Source organism: Aristolochia californica, unplaced genomic scaffold, assembly GCF_029961685.1.
Source record: "Aristolochia californica isolate CCGP_79_NKW_82.1479 unplaced genomic scaffold, dmAriCali1.0.hap1 SCAF_4, whole genome shotgun sequence".
NCBI lineage: Eukaryota > Viridiplantae > Streptophyta > Magnoliopsida > Piperales > Aristolochiaceae > Aristolochia > Aristolochia californica.
Genome location: NW_027182103.1, coordinates 1,461,062 through 1,487,045, shown reverse-complemented (window position 1 = coordinate 1,487,045; position 25,984 = coordinate 1,461,062). Strand labels below are relative to the sequence as shown.

The window sequence follows — 25,984 nt, the reverse complement described above, 5'->3', positions numbered from 1 at the left end:
TCGGCTTGAAGGGGGGTAGGAGCAATGGGAGATGAGTGAGCCAAGTGACCTGGTTCTAAAAAAGTGAGGGCTGACAATGGTAGTGAGTTTAGGATAGTAGGGTTGCAAGGTTGGTTCAGAATTTGAATTCGAATTGAAGTGGGGTTGAACTTTCAACATGTATTCATCCCAAAAAAAAGCTCGGTTGCCATGCCGAGATGGGCCATATATGCCCGTGAGGGCCCATTCGGTTCCCAAAGATTTGTCGCGGAATCGAATGCAGAGGGAAAAGAGCCCATGATTAGTGGAGACGACCTCAACCGAGCTGGGGTTCCACATGACGAGAATGCCTCCAGAGTGGCCCACCGCATCAACCGTAGCCCATTCAGGGTCCGAGTTGTACCATAGACTTCAGGCAACAGAGTTATCAAAACATTGCAACTTAGTTTCGGAAAGGTTACAATATTTGGTTTACATTCTAAAATAGCTGCTTTGATGGTGTCGTGCTTGGAGGGCGAGCTGATTCCCCGGACGTTCCAAGATAGTACTATCATGCCATCCTAATGGTAAAAATATCCTCTTTGGAGTAGCAGAAGAGGCCATGATAGTACTTGGAGAACTCCCAGGTTAGCTCCATCATTTTCTCTAGCCGGTGTGGGGAGACAACACCCTTCGAGTGGGTCAGTATATGCTGCTGCATATTTGCGACCTTCTCCCTGCAGGAGAGGATTGGGAAGTTGCCAAGGGGGGGGAGGGGGGGGGGGGGGGGGGGGGATCCCGAGTTGGGCTGTTTTGTTCCGGGGCGGTGTTCTTTTCCTTATTTCGGTTTTTCCATCTAGAGTAGGTGAGGGAGAAGGATCGGGATGGTCTTTTTTGTTTGAAAGTGATTCTGGAGTATGTGAGGGGAAAAGGAGTGACAGAGCCTCTCTTGGTGGACTCGCATTCTGAAGTCGCCGGAGGTTTGCTGGAGTTGGGGTCCAATGAGGCCGAAGGTGTTGGACAGAGAACGATGGGGTATGGATTGAAGTAAGAGGTGTTGGGCTGTTCGGGGAGAAGGTGTGCCATTTTAATAGAGTTCTCTTCAATTTATTTGTACGAGAATGAGTTATGGTTGGTCCTGTTCATTTGGTAGCAATTTGGTAGATAGGTGTTTGGTAGATAGGCCTTTGCTTAAGCAGGGAACCTCCCTACAATCCCTTGTTGTAAGGGGTATGTCTCCCTAGTTTGTTTGTTAGTTCTCTTTGCTTAATAAAATTATCACTTCTTCTTCTTCAAAATAAAATAAAATTGTGAGAGCAACAGGTTGACAAGAAGTGTGGATTTTACAAACCTAAAACTGGACTACAAAGGCTGAAAAGTCATTCCTATTTGTAACCCAGCACAGGTTTTTCTCACTGAACATACCCAGGATTTGTATCCTGGTAACTTCATTTGCAAGATTTGGTTTGAAATAGTTTATTTAGTTGTAATCTAGGCTTGTCAATCAAAGATTTGAAGTTTACTTCCTGTCTCTTTTTGTGTGATCCTTGTTGTCAGCTGTTGTTCGACATGTGGATCAGTTCATGCTGACAACAAGCATGTGGTGTATGAACTTAATGATTTATCCCATTATGTAGTAGTTTGTACAAATTGTCTGTGTCTAGAAATCTTTCATTGAATGAAAATTTTGTCCCTTTAAAGAAAGATGGAGGTGTTTCCTTCCCATCTGCTCAAGTTATTTATTGGAATTCCCTGGATCTTCACTGAGCAATACTAAAGAGTGTTTCTTTGGACAACTTAGGCAGAGGGGTTTACTCTAAGGACCAAGCAGTGAGAGAGTTTGCCAAGGAAGCTAGACAACAGGGTTTGATATAAACTGAGAAAGCCTCCTCAGTGAGAGAAGCAAGCCTCTCTCTCTCTTCCCATGGCAATGTCCACCCTCAGGTCGGCTGAAGCTCAATTTTGATGTCTTCATTTTTTGGTCACCCTGGCCCTACAGGCATTGGTAGGTCTATAAGGGACTGCAGTGTCTCAAACCTCCTCCTGTTCTCTGGTCTAACAGACATCTATGACTCTAGTGAACCAGAACCCAGGGCCCTTTTAGAAGGTGTTAACCTCTTTGGCCTCATTATAGAAGGGTGCTTTGCAAATGTCATCACATGGATGTTGAGAAGCCTTCTCACCCTTAGGGTACATGTTAGGCAAGATCTCAGCATCATGGCAAGTGGTCTGGAAGCAGGTTTGAAGATCAGCAAACTCATGGCTAGACCAGCTACTATAGGAAGGATCCTCTAGTCTGTCTTTGTTCATTGGGGGCTCTCTTCTCTTGTAGCCCAATGGGATTCCCCATTATTGTATTCTATGCATGTTTTCTGGCTTTGTGCTCTAGTTTTCATTCAATAAAGGCACCACATCTTTTTCAAACAAAAAAGTAAAATTGGGCAAAGAGTACCTCTTCTGCAAGCAGGAAAAGGATGAGAGTGTATATTCCTAGTTATCCTTGCAGATTTTTTTTTGTTTTTTGAAAACAGAGAGAATTGATATTTAACAGTTAAAGAATATAATAACACTTAAGGTGCCAAAGGGATCAACAATTAATAAAGAAATTTCATAGATTCAGAAATTCACACATTTAGACTAGGTCAAAGCATTTATATTCTTATGCATTTTTTGGGAGAAAAAGGGAGGGTACAATCTGATCAATAAAAATAATCTTGTTGCTGTAATGGTAATTACTAGAGTATCTCTGGTATGTGTGCTTTACATTTTTATGCTTTTTCTTGGAGAAGAGTGCTTTACTCTTGTGCACAGGAAGTGATTCATTCTGCTTTACAGTTAGTTTGCTATAGTATCTTTGTTATTAAAATGTGTGAATGATGCACATAGATGAACACATTGCTGTCTGTTTATGCATGAATATGTCTGTCTTTACATTTTTATCTTGTCTAGCCTGGGTCCTTTTTAATTTTATGCATGTTATAGAGAAAAAATGTGACATTCTATTCTGATCAATTATTGATCTTTTTGCTTCACAATTAGTACAGAAGATTCCTTAGAAGAGATTATTTTGAGGTAATTGTATGCTCTGTTTAAAGGAAGATTTGGTAATATTACTCTCTATAGGTTTTGCATCTGCTTCGAAAATATTTGGGAGAATATGTCGAAGGACTATCGACCGAAGCTCTGAGAATTAGTGTTTGGAAAGGTTTGTTGATCTGTTTACTGTCGTCTTGTTAAGTTTGTGTTTTTCTTATGTAAAGTTTATACTAAACCTGCTTTCTTCTCTAATGTAGGTGATGTTGTTCTCAAGGACTTGAAGCTGAAGGCAGAAGCACTTAATGCTCTAAGGCTTCCAGTTACTGTTAAAGCTGGTTTTATTGGTACTATAACATTGAAGGTATCCTTTTACTGTTGAAGCAGCCTTCAAACTTCACTATAATTTTTATTTTTTTTAACGAGGAGCCCAATCTGTTATAAAAATAAGAGGTGTCTGAGGCATGGAGTAGGGCAGTTTATTTTGTTGATTCATTACTGATGGCTTAGCAAATCCCAATTAGTTTATTAGATAATGATATCTGAAGAGTTTTATTTTGTTCTAGAAAGATGAACAACTTTTGCCACATTTTTGTTTTCTTATTTTTTTTTCTTTTTAATTATAGTGGTATGAACCATCTACATTTTGTCAGTATCATTTGTAGATGGCTTGGGAAGGGGAGGGTATTGCTATTATATTTAGTGTTTCCTCAGTTGTATAGTAATTGGGTCATGTATTAATGTTCTCTTGTATTCACCAACTTTCAGAGATAATGTGAGTTTCCAGCCATTCTTATGTCTTTTCTTACAAATTGTATCAATGCCATTTTTACATTTTCTTTGCTTCTTGGGTCCAACAATAGACATTGATAAAATTCTACTGAGCATGCACAATTTGGTCTGTATTGGACATGTTTGAACCATGTCAATTGGCATATCATATTTTCTTGTTTATTTTTGCTTCTCGTAAATGTCTTACATCTTTGAAATAACTTCATATATGTAATAAGGAGAAAAAGGGATGTTAGAAAGAAAGAAGTTGAGACAGTAAAGAGGATAAGAAAGAAGAAGAAGAGGACAGAAATCTGCTTGAAGAGAGGGAAAAGGAAATTTAATGAAGGGGCAGGGGAGGAATTGTTGATCTGGGGTATCCAAAATCACTTTACTTTCCTCTCTGTCTATACTTCCGTTACTTACTCTCAACTACTGTGTTGGGTAACCAAAATCAAGAATACTTTGGCCATCTCATATCAGCTCAGCTTAAATCTGGAGGCCATTCAAATTTTGGCTCAAAATAGTTCATTTCAGTCCGCTAAAGTATAGAAGTTTTTTGAGAAACCAAAAAGGTCATGAGAGTATGCAATTTACATAACTAGATGTATGCCATTTCAAAATATTTATAAATTTTTGTTGTAGGTTTAAGAGAGTAATTTTGGTAGAAAAAAGTTCTCTTTGTGGCGGTGTAATAGTTCTATGGATTCCATGCTATGGAAAGTTGCACCACTATAAGTTTTTTTTTTGAAAAGATGCTGATTTTTATTAAGAGAAAGCTCAAACGAGCAGATTACAAGGGGGGAAGCCTTCCCAAACAATGAGAGATTGCTGGGAGGTTCCAAATTTTACCAATTTATCAGCCAAAGAATTGGCTAATCGAGGAACAAGGTTCCGATTACAATGAATAGATGACACAGTGTCAGCAATACAATCAGTGATAGGCCAATGGCGCCAAAGGGGGGAGCTATCTTTTGAGCACCAGCTGATGATAGTCTTAGAATCTCCTTCAATAAACAACTTGCCATGGAGAAGTTCTTTGAAGATTAGAAGGCCGAATAGAAGAGGTAGTATTTGAATCAGCAATGCCCACCATCCCTGCATAAGATAGAATGGGGTCTCCATTGCTGTCTCTGAAAACTCCACCAGCTCCAGTCGGCTCAGGACAACCTAAAGCACTGCCATCAAAATTGAGTTTGATGCAGTCACAAGGGGGAGAATCCTAGGTGGCCATAATCGGAGTTCTACACGGGCCTGCCATATGCGGGATCAAACCCCAATTTTCCCGGAGGGAAACACTCGATAGAGAGGCAAACTCCTTCCTGGTATGTAACCAACTTGAGATAAGGCCCACTGCATGAGAAACCGTGTTTTTCGGGGTGCTAGCCTTGGAGTTGAATCTCCGGTTATTGCGTTCGAGCCATAGGCACCATGGGACATGCGCAAGGCATGCCAAGAGAATTAGCTTGCCCAACCTAGGAAGGCGGATCCCTATAACCATCTCATAGGTTCCAAAGAGGTCCTGATGTAGCCTCAGTTGGAGTCCAATCTTCTGGAAGATCTACATCCAGACTTGCCAAGAGAAATCACAATGTAATAGAACATGTTGGACTATCTCATCGCTCATACCACAAAGGGGAGAAGTACGATCGGGGGCTGTGTAGCCTTTGTTATGGAGGTTGTCAGAGGTGAGGATCTGTTACCTTATGACCGTCCACACGAAAAATTTGATTTTACTAGGTGCTGAGAGCTTCCATGCCAAGTTTGCCTTGTGCTCCTGCATGTTGTAATCTTGCTTTTTGATATGAAAGTAGGCGGATGCAACTGTGAATCGACCATTAATACTGGGCTTCCATGTTAGTTTGTCAACTACATGCTCACGGATAGTAATGTTACTGCTGGAGAGGAGAGAGAAAAAAGCCGAGGTTTCCTCATCATTTAATCCCCGACGAAACGTTAGACTCCATGAGCGGTCTCTCCAAGAATCTGCCACTGAGCAAGAGAGGTTCCTTGCCACCCAAGAGAGCCCCGGGAAATCCTCGGAGAGGGGGGGGGGGCACCATTTATCCTACCAAAATAGGAGGGTCCTTCCATTGCCTATGTGAAAGGAAGTTGCATCTTTGAATATTGGGAAGAGCTTTTGAATTGATTTCCATATCGGGGATAGGAGGCGAGTAACACCATCCTCCCTCCATCAAGTACTTAAAGGTTGAAGATAGAACCTAACCATATCTTTTCATAGGCTGTTATGCTTGATGTTGAAGTTCCAGATCCATTTGAGTATAAGGGCATTATTCATCTACTTCGTAGGCCGGATGCCTAAACCACCCCGATTGTGGGGCATGCAAATATCCTTCCAATTCACCAAATGATATCTGAAGGTGTCCACTGATCCTCTCCAGAGAAAACGCCGACGAATGGTGTCAATCTTGTAGCCAATGGAGACCGGATAGTGCATGAAGGATAATAAGGCGGGAGGGTGGATGGTAGCTGTAGGTATCTAGGGGTTGGGATAGATTCTGTCTGGGATAAAATATGTAGTGGGTTGAGATGGGCGGGGTGGGTGGGTTGTATGGCAGACTGTAGGGAGGGACTATCGAGAAGGCAGCTGGAATAACATCAGTGCCAGCTGTAAGACTGGCTGGGTGAGGACGCATCTGCTGGGAGAAGAGGCCGGGGTTGCTGCTTTCAATGTGCGGACAGGCTGTGAAGAATCTCTAGATTCAGCTGCTGGACTCAAAGTCACACTTTTGAAGTCTTCCATATCTGCCAACTCAATGCGGATCCAGAATATGACATTATCCTGCATCAGAAGTAATGTCCTTCGCAAGGACGTATAGGATTGATGAGGATCTGGGCCTCATCAAGGCGATGCCAGTGTTCAACAAGAGGGTCTAGAGCAATTATGGAGCCAAACTCCGATATGATGCTCGTGAAAACCTCAATGTGCCATAGTTCCGCAGGGAGGCCGGTGACTGTAGCCCATTGCCCAAATTGACTAGAAGGAGTCGAGGGGAGCCATTCTGATATCCCAATGATGCCCAAGGGGGTGTGGGGTGTGAGAGCAAGAGCCACAAAAGACTCTTGCTAGGTTTCAAAATGAACAAGCCAGGATTGGGGGTTGAGGTAGGAAAATCTGGGTGTGTAGGGGAGGTGAAGCTCATTGGTCAACCATTGAAGGATGCTGGATTTGACGATATTGGGGGAGGTGTGGAATAGGATAGAGTGGGCCAGAGATTGTCGTCCTTTATGGAGCAAGTTGGGAGTTCTGATAGGTGTGTTGGGACATGGTGGCTTGAAAAGAGGTTTTGAATGGTTGGGTTAGGGGGTTTCGAAGGAAGGGGAGGGCTGATTGGAAGGAGAGGTGGGCTTAGGGGGGTGTTTTGTCTCTGGTGGGGCTCAGAAATAAGAGGAGAGGGGGGGAGCTCGGGTGGTGTCGCCTGAGCTGGGTGCTCCCCCTGCTGGAGTGGGCGCCGGAGAGAGGCTCCGGATAGCTTTTGCGAACTCCTTCCAGCCGAATCCCAAGTTGGTGGCCTCTGGAATATAGATCCTGTCGAGCACTGTTGAACCACGACGATGGACGACACGACACTCTTCGTACCTGAAAGGAGCTCACAGACAGGAAGAAAATTGAATCCCGTGTCCAAAGTTCACAGGTTCGATTGGCTTCGTTCGTGACTATTTGGAATTGAAGAACGAAGCTTGAGATGGCTTCTATCGGAACACATTAGAAATTGGTGGCAACATTTGGCAATCATCAGTCGCCCTGTTGCAATTTATTGGAACCCCCCTTCCCATTGCTCTTTCAGATTGAACTTCGATGAAAGCCTTTTGGCAACCAGGTCATGCAAGCATTGGGTAATTCATAAGGGATTGCGAGGGCTCTATTAAGCTTGCCTTCTCTTGCCCCAATTGGCTGGAAGGATTGGTGAGGGAGAAATCAATACAGTAAACCAAGGCTGCAATCTGTACTTGAAAATCTTTTTGCACCTTTGGTGGCATAAGGTGATCCATCTGTAGTGATCAGTTGGATGAAAGGAAGTTCAAAGCCTCCCAGGAGATTCAGTTATATTCATCAGGAAATTATGGACATTTGTAGGCCTTATGTTGCTTCATGGGAGCACATTTTAAGGGCTGCAAACTCCATAGCTGATGTATTAGCTAAAGAAGGGGTGAATTGTCCTTCTCTTATTTTGTCAGCATCCTTTCCTTTGTAGGCTAATGGGCCTTTTGTAATTTTATTGTTTTTTTCAGTCAATAACAGCCTTCACTATTTTAGAAAAAGTCCACCTCATAAAGATTTATGGGGTCCAATGTTTCTCATTCAAGATCAGAAAACCAAAATCACATCTTTTTATTGGTTGATCCCTTACTGACCATTTCGTCATTGAAGTGTGCCCACAATATCCATGGGAATGGGATCCACAAATCAGTTTAATCTTAGACAGCAGTGAACTTAAATATACCTGAAATTTTTTATCCTAACTTTTTTTTTGATAAATAATATATATATATATTTTTTTATCCTAATTAGTTGTTGTCAAAACCAACAAACTGGACCAGCCTGTTCAACCCGGTTGAACCAGAACTAGAGTCCCGTTCAATTCTTAAACAGAATGAAACCATTCTAAAACAAAAACAGTAGGAACCGGCCGGGTAAACAGGTCAAACATGAACCAAACTGGTTTGGCTAAATGAGTGAAAAATAGTATTGCTGGAAGGGGGATTCCAAGTAGTGACTTGTTAAACTTCTTCATAAATACATAACTAATATGCTACATTGTTGCTTTATATTAAAATGTGAAAGATATTTAAATATATAATACTTATTGGTTGCATTTTTTTTCTTTTTTTAATTGTTTGATTGCCATCACATCCTGTTTAGTCAGGTTGAACCAAAATCGGCCATCCATCTGGTTTGATGGCTGGTTCGGTCTTAACAACATTGATTTTGATGGGGTGACTTCAGAAGTCTATTAGCCTCCCCCCCTTTGTGATAATTGGTGCCTTATTGCACAAATGTGCATAACCCACATACTATCTGGGCCTTCCTCTTATTGACAGTAGACCCCGGATGGGGCTATGGGCTCTGGTGATTGAGCACCTTGAGTGTCGCTTCTCCACGTGGAAGGGTAGGATGCTCTCCAGACTGGGCAAATTGATCCTCTTAAACCCATGCCTCGCGGGTATAACTAACTACTTCCTCTCTTTCCTAGCTTGCCCTGCCTCTATTAGCTGGTGCATTGACATGATCAAGAGACGTTTTCTGTGGTGTGGCATTGAAAATGAGTTTCACTATCACCTTGTCAGTTGGGATGAAGTGTGTAGGCCAAAGTCTTTGGGTGGGCTCGAGATCAGACGCACCAAGTAAATGGGGCATGCTCTATTGCTCAAGTAGTTTTGGAAGCTCAACTCTTCCTTGAGGGCTTCGTGGAAGCCAATGGTTGCCTTCAAACTTCGACGTCTTGGAGATAGATGGATCACGAACGGCAACTGTCGTCATCTCTCCCCCATTTGGAAGGCCATGTTTCATTTGCCCTCCACTTTCCGCACTGCCATTTGGTTCTTTGTTGGGGATGGCTCCAGTCTGCATTTTTGAATGGATTGGTGGTCGGGCGATGGCTCTCTTGCCTTGTCTTATCTACCTCTGCTTCAGCTCATCACCAGTCGTGACTTATCTGTCTCTGACACTTGGGGAATGGCTCATGGAATCTTTGCCTTAGACGCAGCCTTACTGATGAAGAAGCCATTTTTGTATGTGGCTTGATTGATAGTCTTGGCAGTGTTATAGTCCGTCCTCAGACGGCTGACCGGATGATCTGGCTCCTTGACGACAGCGGGCGATTCACGGTCTCCTCAGCCTACCACCATCTTATGGGATGGACTCGGCCGCCCGCCCCCCACCTGGTAGCTTTTGTTTGGTGTCTCTCGGCCCTGCCCAAGGTGAAGTTTTTTCTCTGGAGTGCCTGCCGCAACATCCTCACTGTAGACAACCTTATCAGGTGCGGTAACACCACTCCCGATCCTCTCTGTCCCTTCTGCAGGACGAAAGCTGAAACTATGAGTCATCTTCTACTCCACTGTGGCTTTGCCTGGAAGGTCTGGACTTACATGATTGACAGTATGGGTTTCAACTTCTGCATCCCACTTGACCTGAGCACCATGTGTCGTTTCTCTTCTGGGACCCGCCTTCCTAGCCTGGGTAAGCTTCTGCTGGTTGCTTGCATTGCTTTTGTCCCTTCGTGCCTTTGGAAGGAGAGGAACTCTGGACGGTTTGACTGTACTTTCCGCTCTACTGCTTAGGTCTCTTACACCGCCACATGGCTCATCTCTACATGGATTTACACTCGGAAAGAATTCGCCTGCCTCTCTTGTTCCCCGATCCGTACCAACTGGAAGATTATTGCTTAGATGTCCATCCCTTCTGCCCCCCCGCAGAGTTGCTATTTGGGAGCCTCCTCCCATCGGACATTATAAGCTGAATTTTGATGGTAGCGCTTTTGAGAACCCGGGTATGGCTGGGTTTCGTTGGCTTTTGAGAAGGCATTCGACAGCGTCAATTGGAAGCTTCTTGATATTCTTTTAGAAAGAATGGGTTTTGGTGTTAAGTGGAGATTTTGGATTTAAAGCTGCATCTCCTCTGCTAGCTACTCGGTGCTTCTGAATGGTACAGTGTGTGGATTTTTTAAAGGCACTCGAGGAATTCATTAGGGGGACCCACTGTCCCCTCTGCTTTTTAATGTGGTGGCGGAATATCTCTCTTCTCTGATTTATCTGGCCAAGGATTTGGGGTGGCTTCTACCCACAACAGATATTGCGGCTTTTGACATGCCAAATCTTCAGTTTGCGGATGACTCTATTTGCTTCGGCGTGGGCACCATGGATCAGATCAAGAAGTTGAGAGCTGTTCTTGGTTTATTCGAGTTGGCTTCTGGTCAGAAAATCAATTGGAAGAAAACCACTCTACTGGGATATTATATCGATGAAGCTGAGCTCAGAGATATGGCTGATTTCCTGGGATGCTCTCTGGAGTGTACGCCTGCTACATATTTGGTCCTCCCCCTCTTTGATTCTCGCTGCACGACTGGGCTTTGGTCCCCCCTTATTGAAAAATTTGAGAAGTGTCTTGCAACTAGGCGGGGCAAGCTCCTATCCACAACGGGTAGACTTACTTTGCTAAAGTCTTGCTTGGCTGGCCTGCCAAATTATCTCCTATCTTTTATTAAGTGTCCAACCGCTGTGTGCTCAAAGATAGTTGTTATTCGCCATCACTTCCTATGGAGAGGATTGGAAGATACATTCAGATATCATTTGGTCAGTTGAAAGGAAATTTGTATGCCTTAGAATAGATGTGGGCTGGGCATTCGGCCTACAAAGGATATGAATAATGCTCTCCTGCTTGAGTGGATTTGGATCGTCAATGCCAACCATAGAAATTTGTGAAGAAATATGGTGTGCCACTATCTTCAGATTCCAAGGCACTGGTGGAGAGAGGGAGGCCCTCTTCGCTGTCTATCCCCGATTTGGAAATCTGTTTATAAGTTGCTTCCAACCTTCAAGGCCGTGACCTCCTTCTACCCAGGAAACGGGAGGACTCTTTTATTCTGGACCGACGAGTGGTGTGGTCCTCGCTCTCTCGCTGAGGTATATGTGGGCATTGCAGATTTTACCACCGCGGAGGTGAATGCTCTTCATCTTGGGTTGAAGATTTTCAAAGACAAGCTTAAAGGGAAGCTGCTGATAGTGGGAGATTCTAAAGTGGTCATAAGCTGGTGCTCTAATTCAGCCACTCCCCCTTGGAGGCATTGGCCAATTACTTCTTCTATTTCAGATATTGTATCTTCCATTTCTTATACTTGGGATCACATTCCTAGGTCAGCCAATTCTGTGGCTGATGAGCTAGCTAAATTTGGAACCTCCCAACAATCTCTCATTGTTTGGGATAACTCCCCTTCCTTGTAATTTTGCTCCTTTGAGCCTTTTAATATAAGTCAGCACTATTTAAAAAAAAATTAGAGGGGTGTTTAGGGACCTTAGCAGGCAGATCCTTGTCTCGTACTTAGGCCCGTTGGTATTGTGGATGTGATCACTGCTGAGATTTTGGTGCTTAGGGCTGGATTCTCTATCTTCTTAGACTGCAGTATTGATCATTCTTCATGGTGCCTCTGGGTTGAAGGTGACTCTAAGGTAGTCATTGGCTGGTTCTTCTCCTTTTTGGCCGCCCCGTGGCATCAGCGGTCGACTGTTCAAGAGATTTTGGATTTGGCTGTAAATTTTGATTTGTTTTGGTTTTATGTTCCGAGACAGTTTTGCTAGGCCGGCGACCTCCCAGGAATCTCTGGTTGTCTTGGGATCTGTACAGCTCTCTTTGTAATTTTGTTGTTTTGGCGTTTTCTGCCTTAATATAATCTCATCTTTCTAAATAGAAAATCGATCCTGATGCATAATTAATCTAAACAAATAATTGTGTACCTTTTTTGTTAATTAAATACTTTTAGATAAAAACTAGAAATTTAAACACTGAGAAAGGATCCACTATCTTCGTTGGTGAGAAGGAAGAGAGGACTGCCTTTTATTGATTTTCAATTTTTATAATTTTATTTTGAATAGGTGGGCCTTCCTCTTGTTTTCTGCAGGGGGTTGGGATGGCATCCCTTCTCAGTGGAAAATCAGCCTTTGGGGCTTACTTCTACGGTGACCTCATATCTCAGCCAGTAAATTAGCTTGACCTGCTGAAATGATATTTTGGCTGAGATAAGGGGTCTGCTCGAATCAAACTGCTTATCTTGTATCGGGTTCCCTAAACTTCAAGGTCTCTTGGTGACATGTGGAACCGTGTCTGTGTCAAAGCTTTGAATTTATAATTGGATACTGTTCAAAGGAGGAAAATATTAAATGATGCTTTCTCCGACTTATGCAAATCAGCATCAATAAAAAGTCAAAAAAATAGTATAAACTACTATACCTGTCAAACACTTAAACTAGTATGGAAAATAATGAAAAGAAAATGATGCTTTCTCCCACATATGCTAATCAGCATCAATAAAAGAGTTAAAATTACTGTGCTAGTCAAATACTTAAACCGGGAGGTAAGTTATTACATATTTGTGAATATAGAACTTTGCAAGCCTTGAGCAATGTTCACTACTAATTGTGGCTTTTCTAGCTTTGTGCACATTCATGTCTCATACTGCTTTGAAGATAAAGGTTAAATTGTTTGTTGTTAATCCCCTTTGTCAAATTTGTTTAGTGATATGAAAATGATACTTTTTTCAGCTATCATCTTTATGGCTTGGCAATTCATTTAAAAAAAAGAAATCTTTATAGCTTGGCAATTGCATGTAGAAAGTTTTCAAGTTTTTACATATTACATACTCATCTAATTGATGACTATCAATTTGAATCTGTTTTCTTGCGTTCACTTTGAAATTTCGATGCAGGTTCCTTGGAAAAGTCTAGGCAAAGAGCCTGTCATTGTTCTTATTGATCAGGTGTTTGTTCTTGCTCATGCTGCTCCTGATGGACACTCTCTCACGGTACAAAGTTTCTAATCCTTAAATCTCTTTAGGGAATGGACTTTCTTTAACTAGTGAAGTCAGCTTTTCATCTAATCCCTTTGTGATAACTTTTAGGAGGAAGACAGGGAGAAGCTGTTTGAATCCAAACTCCTGCAAATTGAGGTATGAATAAATAACTCCATTACGAAGTGGTATTTCTGTTTACAGCAAGAGGATTACAAGTGAAAGAAAGGAATTAGAAAAAGGCTTGCGGACTTTAGAATAGTGCCTCTTTTTATGCCTCCATACTTCACAGAAGCACAAAAGTGACCCATCTTATGTTTCTCTCCTGTAACAGTCAAGGTCCTTCCATTTCAAATAAAAAAAAAAAAAAAAAAAAGCAGTCAGGGTCCTTCGAAAGTTCTCACCTGTATCTGGTATGCTGTGAAGAGTTTTTTATTTTTTATTTTTTTGACACCCCCCAAAACAATAATGTTAAAATGTACTTGAAGATCCAAATATAATTGTCATTTTTTATTTTAATTATTTGTGAAGCAAATTCTAGTCATCTTTACTTTTTTCTTTATGTGGCACTAAGAATGATCCAGACATTTTTAATTCCTTCCAAGTTCTTGTATGGACTAAAATGTACCAATTAAATGTTCTTGATTAAGGATACAAAAAATCATTGCTAGCTTAAAATGATGTGAGAATTACACACAATTGACACTTACACCTCAACTGATACAAAGAATGGCTCTATTGTTCAAATTTTCTCTATCTTGCATGTGGCTAAAGCCATTGCATGAATTCTACTGTTGTACTAGACCTAACAACTACACTGTGCTTCATGTGGACTTGACCTTTGATTCAATAGCCAAATGGGTTCGAGGAGGGGGTTAGGTTCAAGTTACACTAGGGAAAGGTGTGTTGTATATGTGCTGAATTAATACTCAGAAAGACCTGTACTCTACTTTTTAATAGCTTCAACATTTCAAGGTTTCCTCCAACTAGGGTACAATATCCACTTGTTGAAGGCTCTGATCATTGGCCCATCCTTTTATTCACCTCATGTGGTAGATGGGGCCCTCCTTTCAAATTCGAGAACGCCTGGCTTATTGATGCTGAATTTGATGTGTTTCTGAAGGATTGGTGGTCTAGCTTTCAGACCTGGGGTAGAGCTGAATGGTCTCTTCCGATAAAGCTCAAACTCCTTAAAAAGAAACTCAAGGACTGGTCCTTTTGTCGTCACAAATCTTTGGGTGCTGAAAAATCCTCTCTCCTCACTCGTATTGCCGACCTGGACATGTCAGAAGAGCAAAGGTATCTAACCCAATCTGAATTTTCCACCCTCCTATCTCTCCAAAATGAGCTGCAAATTATTCTGAACCTTGTAAGAATCAGGTGGAAGCAAAGAGCCCGTTTTAAATGGCTAACTAATGGAGATGCGAGTACAAAAATTTTCCACTCCCTCGCCTCGACGAGGAGGAGATCCAACCGAATTACCTCCTTATGCATCAATAACGAGGTAAAGTCGATAAGATCCCAATTACTAATGTGCTGCTCAGTTTTTTTACGGACTTATACATAGATGGGTACCTTAATCGGCCCAAAATCCAGCAACTTCAACTTGGTTGCCTTCCCTGCATTGCTTCTTCTCTTCTTGAAGTTCTTTTCTCCCAGAAGGAAATTGAAAAGTAGTTTTGTGTATGGCTAGCGATCGAGCCCCTGGTCCTGTTGGGTTCAATGGAGGTTTCTACTGTCGTGCTTGGCCAACGATCAAGGAGGATATCTATCGGATGGTCGGGGGCTTTTTTGAGAGGGGCATCTCCTTTCGGAGCATGGGTGCCTCTTTCATCTCTTTGGTTCCCAAGAAAAGAAATGTCGAAATCTCTGGTGACTTTCGACCTATCAGCCTAGTCTCGAGCACATACAAAATCATTGCCAGGCTCCTCGCTAGTAGGCTCAGGACGGTCCTCCCTCTAGTAATCAATCATGGTCAGAGTGCATTCTTGAAAGGCAGAAACATTTTGGATTCCACTATGGCGGCTCATGAGCTGGTTGATCATTTTAACCGATCGAAAAAATCAAATTTTGCTCTAAAATTGGACTTAAAAAAAGCTTTTGATCGGGTAAATTGGATTATTTTGGACGATCTCATGTACCGTATGGGTTTTGGAGATCGTTGGAGATACTGGATCAAGAGTTGCCTATCCTCCGCGTCATATTCTCTCATCCTAAATGGAACAACTTACGGATGTTTTAAAGGCTCAAGGGGGCTGAGATAGGAAAAGTTGGTGGTTAGGAGAGATGCCTCTTTAGAACTATTTTCCGAACCTCTTCCAAATTTCTAGACTAAGGAGGAGCTTAGTTGCTGAAGCCGCTAGTAATGGGGGATGGAATATTGACCCTCAACAGGGTTTATCGGACTTAGAAGCGCTGGAGGCGAGTCTCCTTTTGGAAGCAATTCAGTTGACCATGATACAAGCTAGTAGAGTTGATAAATTAATCTGGTGGCCAAATAAGAGTGGCTCTTTTTCGGTGTTCTTCGCCTATCTCACTATACGTGGATGACTCTCTCACAGTTCCAAACATGTGGTAGAGTTCACCTAGTGACTCAACGCCCCTACAAAAGTAAAGATCTTCATGTAGAGTGCCTACCTCAACAAAATTGTCTGTTGACAATCTCAGAAAATGTGGCCAGCTTGGGGTTGACCCCATTTGCCCTTTTTGTCATGTAGCTGAGGAAATTGTCAGCTTGCTCCTTTCATGCCCTTTCTCATTGGAGATTTGGACGTTGTTTGCAGCCGCATTGGGTTACAGTTCTACTTTTCCGCGGATCTTCCCACAGCCTGTTGGATGCTGACTTCCGTCCAGTCTTGGGGAATATTGATCTTGGCTTGCTCGGCTTTCATTCCTTGGGGGCTCTGGATAGAGCGCAATCAAAGGAGATTCAATGCCAAGTTCAATTCCCAAGAAAGAATCATTGAAACCATCTCAGGTACTATTACTACATGGCTTCACTCTCAGAAAGCCTTCTCCCCCTTCTCGGGATCTTCCATCATGAACAATTGGGGTTGTCTTGCCCAGCTTCATACAAATTCAAAATCCCTTGTTGTTTCTGAGTGGCCCTTTCAGTATTACAGATTCTACTACGACTGAGCTAAACGATCTTCTTAATGAGCTCCATGTTTTCTGCGATCATTGTGCTAGGCCTATTCACATCGAGGGTAACTCAAAGGTGGTGATCTGCTGGTGCGAACATTCTTCAGCGCCTCCGTGGCGTCATTGGGACACCTTTTTTTAAATTATGGAAATTTTTAGTCTGTTTGATTGTTTTTGGTCTCACGTCCCGAGATCAGCAAATTCTGTGGCCGATTGTTTGGCCAAGCAAGAAGCTTCCTTGCAATCTCTTATTGTTAGGGGTTAGCTCCCCTTTTTTCTCCATTTTCTTTTAATAAAATCATCCTTCATAAAAAAATCACTGTCCTTCTTCACCCAAGAAATGATGGTCTTGGAATCCCCCTCAACAATGATAGGACCATTAAAGTATCTCTTAGTGATTCTAACACCATTCAACAATGCATGCTCCTCAGCAGTAGTGGAGTCTGTGACACCGAGAAGGCCATTGTAAGTTAAAAGGGTTTCACCCTTGTGGTTCCTTGCCACCCGCTAGAGGGTGTCCTCTTTAATCCATCTTCTCTTTCATGGGCCTATTCATCATATTCTCTAAAGACCTCTATATGCTTCATCGACCCATTTCAATGCATCCAATTCCTACTCTTGTTTTCCCCCCTGAAATCAAGACATTTGCTTATCAAAGGGTGGTGTCATATGCAAGTTCTATTTTACTGAGTTTTCTTAGTTATAGAATTTTTTTCCAGAAAAGTCAGTGAAGAAAGAACTTTCCATGGTGATACTTAAGACTGTGTTTGTGAAGAAATGGCAAGTTCATCTTTTTTTTTTTTTTAATTTTTTAATTTTGTTTACATCAACAATGCACAAATGTGAGCATTGGGCCAACACTTCGTTGTGGAGTCAGGCCCCTGGACCTAGGTTTGTATTTTTTCTCTTTTTTTTTTTATCAATATACGCACTATTCATAAAAAAAAAAAAACAATGCACAAATGTGAGCATTGGGCCAAGGCTTGATTTTTATCCTGATGAGCGTGTTTGTGTGTGCAGGAGGCAGAATTAGCAACTCTTGAAGCAAAGTCTAGGAGAGCTAAACTGGGAAATGTACGTTTTTGTTATTGAAGTACCACTTCTTGTGTTAATTAATTAATTAATTCTTTTTGGGTAGCAAAAGTGATGATTATATTTCTGATTGACTGCTTTTATTATCTCATTTTTCTTCTGATCGTCACAAATAGAAGATGGAACTTTAACTCTTCTGTATGCAATCTTAGGGAACTGTATTGTACGGAATTAAAACTTTGCAATCGTAATAAATGAATCGGTTGAGATTATGGGGATTAATAAATGAATCGGTTGAGATTATGGCCTCATTTAGCCCACAAGCCCTAAGTAGTCAGAGGGGCACTTTTTGATATGCTCTTGTGGCGATAGGCACTTCAAGCCGCAGACTTCGTTGGCTTAGAGTGCCCTTGGGTTTGTGGTAGCACACACCCAAAGTTTGCAATAGGTGCTTAGGCCATATTTCACTTATTGCACTTTTCATCATTAAGTTTGGTGCTGCATTATTAGCTGTTTTGGATCTAAACTTTGCTTCCCAAATCTTTCTCTGGTGTACTCCAACACCATGCTTTCTTCACCATTTCCAGCCATGGGAATATATCTTTGACTGGCTATATTTGTTGTTACTGTTTGGTGCTTATGTTCAGATAGGAATAGGAGGTTTTTTCTGTGATAAACAGAAATCAGTTTGTTATTTTATTTTATGAAATAGACAGAAATCAGTTAGGCCAGTGTTTGAAGAGATAACTCATCATAGTCTTGCATGGAAAGCAACCCACTGAGAATTTAAGGAATTTTCAGGTGCTATTATCATAGAAATCAGCGAAATATGGTACTTCTAATCCAAGAACTACATCTCTTCTCCAATCCTCTGATTTAATCCTTCAGATGGGAGTTCCATGTGGATTTTGTTGTATACTGAGAGATCATTATCTTCTCTCTCATTCTGGTGCTTTAGGAGATTTGAATGGGAGTTCATGATGGAATTGCTAGATACTGAGGGATCCTTATCTTCTCTCCTGTTCTGGTCCTTTAGCAATGGTTGATTCTTTTGTACAGAAGCAGAGATATGTTCTTTATTGATGAATTTTTATATATTATTGCAGCAGATATCTCTCTCCTTTAGATGGTGAACGTGATTTTAAAGTGGTCATTAGCTAGTGCACTAATGGGGTTGCCTCCTTTATTCATTTTTACATTATTTGAAAGAAATCTAAGACCTCACTTGCTGTTTAGAAGTCACTTGGTCTCACATCCCTCATGAGGCTATTAATCATGCTCGCTCTCTAGCTTAGGAAGGACCAAAATTAGAAAATGTTGTTGGAAGTTATTAATGAGTTGCTCTCCCTTAGGGGGGGTTGTCTCTGCTTGTTCTGCCCTTTTTTCTTTATGAAATTATCTTTCAAAAGAAAAAGTGTCACAATTGTCTCCTGTTGAATTTGTGACTCATTTTTTTAATAGGTTCACTTTCTCAAAAATTTATGTGCATTGAGCGGTTGAATTGCATTTTTCATGTTATTGTTGCCATGGAAGTTCGTATGACTTTCTTTTATTTAAGAACGTAAGTTGTACATGGCGTTTAAATTCTTGAACAACTGTTATGCAGACTCCAGGTGGAAATTCCTGGTTGGGTTCTTTGATTGCAACTGTTATTGGAAATCTTAAAATCAGTATCAGCAATGTTCATATCCGATATGAGGATACTACAAGGTTCCAGTGCTATGTTTTCTTCTAGCTCATGCTTTATGTGAATTTTTTTATTTTTTTGTTTTGCAAATTTAAGTATGGTTTTTGGTGGGTTTCACAGTAATCCAGGACATCCTTTTTGTTGTGGAATCACCTTAGCGAAGCTTGCTGCTGTTACTATGGATGAGGAAGGCAATGAAACCTTTGATACTAGTGGAGCTCTGGATAAGTTGCGCAAGGTTTGCTCCTGCTATTGTTTTGCTGGAAATAAAATTTTAGTTCGAAACAAATTCCTTGCCCATTGTTTTTTCCCCTGTTTGTTCTTTTCTACTTTTTCTTTGGTTTTTATTTTGTATTTTTGCTTTTTCTTTGTCTAACTTTTTGCATGTTCATTTTTCGCCACTCTGGATATGATTATGACTCTTCATTTGTTGTCTCATGAACTACCATTCCTGTCTTATATATGTCTTATGTCATTCACTTGGCGAATTATCAAATATCATGTACTGGCTATAAATATATGTTTAATTTTCCTTTTGTTTCTTCTCACTTTGTTCTTTTGGCCGTCATCCCATCTTGGACTTGGTGATAGCCCTTTGTATTTGTTTGTTTGCTCTTATGAGTATCATCAACGTTTAACAAGAATGATACATTTTTTTTTTTGAAATGATGCTGATTTTTATTAAGATAATAACTCAAAAGAGCAAATTACAAAGGAGAGAATCCTTCCCATACAATGAGAGATTGTTGGGAAATTTCGAATTTAGCCAATTTATCAGCCAAAGAGTTGGCTGATCTAGGAATGAGATTCCAATTACAATGCAAAGAAGATACAATGTCAACAATACTATCAGTGATGGGCCAGTGGCGCCAAGGGGGGAGAATGTCTTTGGAACACCAACTAATAATTGTCTTCGAGTCACCTTCAATGATTAACTTGCCATGGAGACGATCTCTGAAGATTTGGAGGCCGAACAGTAGAGCACTAACTTCAGCAGTATTAGAATCGGCAATGCCCACCAGACCCGCATAAGCAAGAATGGGGTCTCCATTGTGACCTCCGAATATACCACCTGCTCCTGCTGGACCAGGACATCCAATAGCACTACCATCAAAATTCATCTTTATGCAGTCACAAGGGGGAAGATCCCAGATAGCCATTCTAGGAGCTCTGCTAGGGCCAGACATGTGAGCGATCAAATTCCAATTTCCCTGAAGGGAAACCCCTGAAAGAGTGGCAAAATCCTTCTTTGTATGAAGCCAGCTCGAGATGAGGCCGACGGCATGAGAAGCTGTGTTGTATGGGGTACTAACTTTGGAGTTGAATTTTTGGTTGTTCCGCTCGAGCCAAATGCACCATGAAACATGCGCAAGACAGGCTGAAAGAATTAACTTGTCCAACCGAGGAAGGAGAATCCCTCGAACCATCTCAAAGGTGCCAAAGAGGTCCTGATGTAGCCCCAGTTGGTGCCCGATTTTCTGAAATATCTTCATCCAAACTTGCCACGAAAATCCACAGTGTAAGAGGACATGCTGGACTGTCTCTTCACACTCACCGCAAAGGGGACAAGAAAGATCGGGGGAAGTGAAGCCTCTTCTATGAAGGTTGTCTGAAGTAAGAATCTGTTTCCTGATGGCTGACCAGACGAAGAACTTGATTTTGCTTGGCGCTGAGAGTTTCCAAGCCAGATTTGCTTTGTGCTCAAGAGGACTAAAGTCTTGCTTTCTGATATGAGAGTAAGCCGAAGTGACAGTGAATCGGCCATTGTTACTGGGCTTCCAAATCATCTTATCAACTGAGTGCTCCCGAATAATAGTACTGTTGAGTTTAGTAAGGAGAGAACAAAAAGCCAACGATTCCTCATCATTTAATCCCCGACGAAACTGAAGACTCCACGAGTGATTACTCCATGAATCATCCATCGAGCAAGAGAGGTTGTTTGCCACCCTATGCAGCCCCGGAAAGTCCTCTGAGAGAGATCGGGGGCCACACCATTCATCCGACCAAAAGAGAAGGGTCCTTCCGTTGCCCGTGTGAAATGTGGTAGCATCTCTGAATACTGGAAGGAGCTTGAAAACTGATTTCCATATCGGGGATAGGAGGCGAGTAGCGTCACCCTCTCTCCACCATGCATCCGAAAACTGAAGGTAGAATTTCACCATATTCTTCCATAAACTGTTGTGCTTGTTGTTGAAATTCCAAATCCATTTGAGCATAAGAGCTCTGTTCATTTCTTTTGTAGGCCGGATGCTCAATCCTCCCCTATTATGAGGCATGCAAATATCCTTCCAACTGACCAGATGGTATCTAAAGGTATCTTCTGAACCCCTCCACAGAAATCGTCGACGGATGACATCAATTTTGGAGCAAATGGAGGCCGGATGGTGCATGAATGATAACAGATAATTTGGAAGCCCTGCCAGACAAGACTTGAGGAGAGTGAGACGCCCCGCTGTTGATAAGAGTTTACCCCTCCAAGTGGCTAGGCTCTTTTCAAATTTCTCAATGAGGGGGGGGGGACCATAGTGACGCCAAAGGCCGCAAATCAAAAAGTGGGAGCCCAAGATACGTAGCTGGCATATTTCCCATAGAGCATTCCAGATAGTCCGCCATATTCCGAAGTCCAGCTGATCGGCCGGAAGTCGGATGGGAACTCTGCCCCATCGTTTTTAGGGATGAGCGCGATGAAAGAGGCTTCGATACTCCTATATCTGATGCCATGCTGATGAAAGGAGCGGGCCATGCTGGAAATGTCTTCTCTGATGAAGGGCCAACAACGATGATAAAATTCCCTGTTAAATCCATCCGGGCCGGGAGCACGATCCAAAGGAAGACCAAGGGTGTTAAGCACCTAGCCAATACTACCCAAAAGACCGGCCTGTTAGGAGCGGAAGACATAGGTACTTAACCCAGGACCCTAACAGTACCCCGCCCTTCCCCGAGCCGACGACCGCGGAGGCTACCACAACAGAGCAACCGGAGCCGGGTCGAACCCGGGTCAGTCTAGGCGCGTGACCACCCGCATCCATTTTTGGGGGCGCTGGGATTCGAAGTTGGGACACCACATTAGTGGGATACCACCTGTCGATCCCACTGCATCCACTAAAGCCCAGCCGGGCTCCTTTAGGTGCCACAACTCACGGATGTATCCAAGGGGTAGAGAAGCCACCTTGGTTTCTTGAAGAACAACAACATTTGCCTTGGTAGAGGCAAGGAGATCCCGGATGGTGGCGCGGCGACGCAAGGACCCAATTCCATGGACATTCCATGAGAGAATAATCATTGATCATTTTTCATCTTTTCTGACTTCTTAGATGGGTGGTTATCTCCCGGGAGAGGCTCCGCGAAGACGGTGCCCATCACCTTGGCAAGTTCTACTATCTGGGCCCAGGTTTCTGGGTCGTATTTGTGCTGATATGACTGAAGAGCTGTCACAAGCACCTGAGCTCGTTCACCCGGCTCTGGAATGATGAAATCCCCCGCCTCTGGGTTGCAGGGGTATCGAATGGTGGCACTGGGTCCTCCCTGTAGAAGCTGTCTCTGCTGCCCTCTAGCTCGACGCTGGTAGGTTACAACAGGAGGGGGAAATTTTTTTTTCCTGTGGGCACGAGGAGTGCGCTCACTACATCCGGACTCTGAGTCGGAGAGGTAATTTTCAGGGTGGGGATTTCTCGGGGGTAAGCTAGGGGGGATTCCAATATCTGGGGGGAAGTTTGTGGAGTGAGGGTGGGGGTGGGGGGGTTATAGGGATGATTTGTGGGAGGGTCTGTGAGGGTTTTTATGGGGGGGGGCGCGGAAGGTGAGGTTAAGGGTATTTCTGGAGTTAAGACAGAGGTGTGGACGACATTTGGATCTGGACCAATGACATTTTTTTAGGAGACTGGGTTGAGTGGGTGGGTGAGTGATGTGTCGGGTAAGTGGGGGGGAATGTCGGGGGATTAGCGAGTATAGTTCCCATGCGAGCTATAAGGCTGCCTGGAGGGGATCACAACTGCTTAAGAGGGGGCAGAGTCGAGAGGTGCACTTCCCAACTCATTGGTTGGCTGTGTGATTTCCAGAGGTTTGATTGTGCTTTCGGGGACCACATCTCTAAAATCATCCATCGCATCGATGCTGATACAAATCCAGTAACGCTCTTTATCTACCATGACGCATCTGAAATATTGCCCTTCACATGGGTGAAGAGGGTTGATGAGGATCCGGGCCTCATCCAGACAGTGCCAGTGCTCCTTGAGTGGATCCAAAGCAATGATAGTGCCGAACTCAGATATGACTCTCGAAAAGACCGCGTTCTGTCATAACTTAGTAGGAAGCCCTGCAACTGTGACCCATTGGCCGTATTGGCGGGAGGGGGACGAGGGTAGCCATTCTGAGACCCCGATGATGCTAGAGCTAGTGTGAGGTATGATGGCAAGAGTCACAAAAGACTTCTGTTGGGTTTCGAAATGAACAAGCCAAGTTTGGGGACTGAGATAGGAGATTCTAGGAGTGTAAGGGAGGTGAAGTGCGTCAATCAGCCATTAAAGAATTCTGGATTTGATGACTTCGGGGGACGTTTGGACGAGAACGGAGCGAGTCAAAATTCTGCGCCCATCATGGAGAAGGTTTGGTGGGATTTGAATGATTTCGGGTGTTTCTGTGGGAGTAGGGGGGACTGCATGGTTTTGGGGCGAATCAGGAATTTTTGGGGAGGAAGGGGTGCTGATACGAGTAGGAGGGGATGTTGGGAGGGTGTTTTGGTGACGCTGGGTTGCTGGGAAGAGAGGTGAAAATCTTACTTTGACATCACCAGGGCGGATTGGCACTTCTGCTGTGGCTAAAGTTGGGGAGAAGCTCTGGAGTGCATCAGCTAGCTCATTTCTAGCCAAAACCCGAGTTTGTGGCCTTAGGTATGAATAGCCTGGCTAAAATGGAGGTTCCTCTTCTGTGGGTGATCCTACATGCCCGGCGACTACGGAAGGCAGTCACCGAGAAGAGGAACATCAAGTCCTGTGACCAGAGCTCACGGGATTTTTCAGCTTCTGAGGTAGCTCTTTGGAACTAAAGCCTGAAGTTATGAATCGCTTCTATTGGGACACAGATGAATGAAAGCTTTGATCCGTCAGCTGAGGAGAAATGAATCACCGGACCTGATTTCCGGACGACTCTTTCGACGGTAACTTTGCATTTTCCTTAACTGAAGCGGAAAACACTATTTCGTTTCTTCCGATGAGAGACCGTCGTCCAACGAGCTTCGTATTCTTCCATTGGAGCCTCAGAAAGGTCGCCGGAGCGGTGGCTGGACGGATCCGACCGTCTGTGATTTTTTCTTCCTCGTCGTGGAGAGACATTTCTTCTCGTCGCAGTATTGCTGAGCCCTCTGTCGGCGTCAGAAACACTCGCCGTAGCCTTGCCTGAGTATCGGTGGTCGACGGGAGTGGTCCGGTCACCGGCTGTAAGGACGGCAGCCGTTGAGAGAGTTCTCTCTCTCATTTGAGGGTTTTGGCGCACTTTAGCAATTTCGAACCAGACGGCGCACATTAAGATGATTAATGGCGCACGTTAAGCGAAATTTCACCCGAAATCGCCCAAAATCACCTAAAATCGCCCTCTCTCGCTCTCGTGGAGTCATGTAACTTAAAAATGACTTTGATTTTTTATCACTAGAAAGATACATTTTCCTTTTCCTTCATATGTAAATCATAGTTTTCTTCTTTTCTTGAGAAACAATCATAGTTTTCACCTGAAGCTTTTTTACACCTTTTCTGAAATTGGTGAGTATTTCATGAGTTTAATTTTTTTTTATTAAAAAGGTGTGAAAAAATGTAGTAGAGAGTTTGTAAAATGTATAATCCATCATGGTGATCAAAAGAACATTGGTTGAGTTGGCGACAAAAGTAAAATGTAGTAAAAATTTTCATGACGTAAAAATACAAAACCAGTATCAACTCAGCAAGGAAGAGGCTGACAACATCTACCAGTTTTAAAAGAAAATTACTGAAAGTAAAATGGCTATTAATAATCCCAAGACAACAAGATGAAGGAAGCATTATTTACACTGGATAGGCAATTAACTAATTTATTTCATGGTTCAATGCTCATTCTTCTTACTGTCCTATTTATCTTGCTGTAGTCATTGCAACTTCAGAGACTTGCTGTATATCATGATTCTGGCACTCCCCCATGGAAGCTGGAGAAGAAATGGGAAGATCTGAACCCCAATGAGTGGATAGAGGTTTGCCTTGTCTCCTTAAATGATAGCCTTATATTCTCTTTTCAGTGCAAACTGCGAGTAATTTATCACTGTTTGAGGGACTGTTTTTGTTTTGTAGATCTTTGAAGATGGAATTAATGAACCAGCACCTCATCATGAGCTAGTTTCTGTTTGGGCTCGAAATCGCAAATATTTAATCTCGCCAATCAATGGATTATTGAAATACCATCGCCTTGGAAAGCAAGAAAGGAAAGACCCAAATTTACCTTTTGAGAAGGCATCTCTTGTTCTAAGTGATGTTTCTTTGACAGTTTCCGAGGTTGTAAACTCTGGCCTTTCTACTTCTAGTGGTCTAATTTGATATACTTTTTTAAGTATTAATTCTTCTGCCTTTGGTTGACCTTGGTTAGTCTCAATATCAAGATGGCATAAAAGTTCTGGAGGTCTTTTCCAGATACAGGACACGTGTTGAAGTCTCTCATCTTAGACCAGTGGTCCGTGTCTTGAAGGATCCTCGCATATGGTGGCGTTATGCTGCACAGGCTGGACTGCAGCAGAAGAAAATGTGGTAATCATCTATCGATTAAATAGTTATCTATTAACTAATTATTTATTTGTATTCAAATAATTAATAAAGTTAAAAAATGA

At 42.7% G+C, this 25,984-nt stretch overlaps 1 protein-coding gene across 3 annotated transcripts in view; it reads left to right on the top strand.

Annotated features, from left to right (window-relative positions):
• Positions 1-25,984, top strand: part of LOC137963623 (uncharacterized) — a 90,537-nt gene that overhangs the window by 6,264 nt on the left and 58,289 nt on the right. For 2 of the 3 annotated variants that reach the window (XM_068810763.1, XM_068810762.1), the window contains exons 2-11: positions 3,082-3,163; positions 3,252-3,355; positions 13,203-13,298; positions 13,395-13,442; positions 17,445-17,498; positions 19,063-19,166; positions 19,264-19,381; positions 25,256-25,357; positions 25,455-25,655; positions 25,747-25,904. In XM_068810763.1, coding sequence (XP_068666864.1) covers positions 3,082-3,163; positions 3,252-3,355; positions 13,203-13,298; positions 13,395-13,442; positions 17,445-17,498; positions 19,063-19,166; positions 19,264-19,381; positions 25,256-25,357; positions 25,455-25,655; positions 25,747-25,904 — 1,067 coding nt within the window. Of the gene's footprint in view, positions 1-3,081; positions 3,164-3,251; positions 3,356-13,202; positions 13,299-13,392; positions 13,697-17,444; positions 17,499-19,062; positions 19,167-19,263; positions 19,382-25,255; positions 25,358-25,454; positions 25,656-25,746; positions 25,905-25,984 lie in introns of those variants that run through there. The other variant, XM_068810764.1, reaches the window with a different exon arrangement.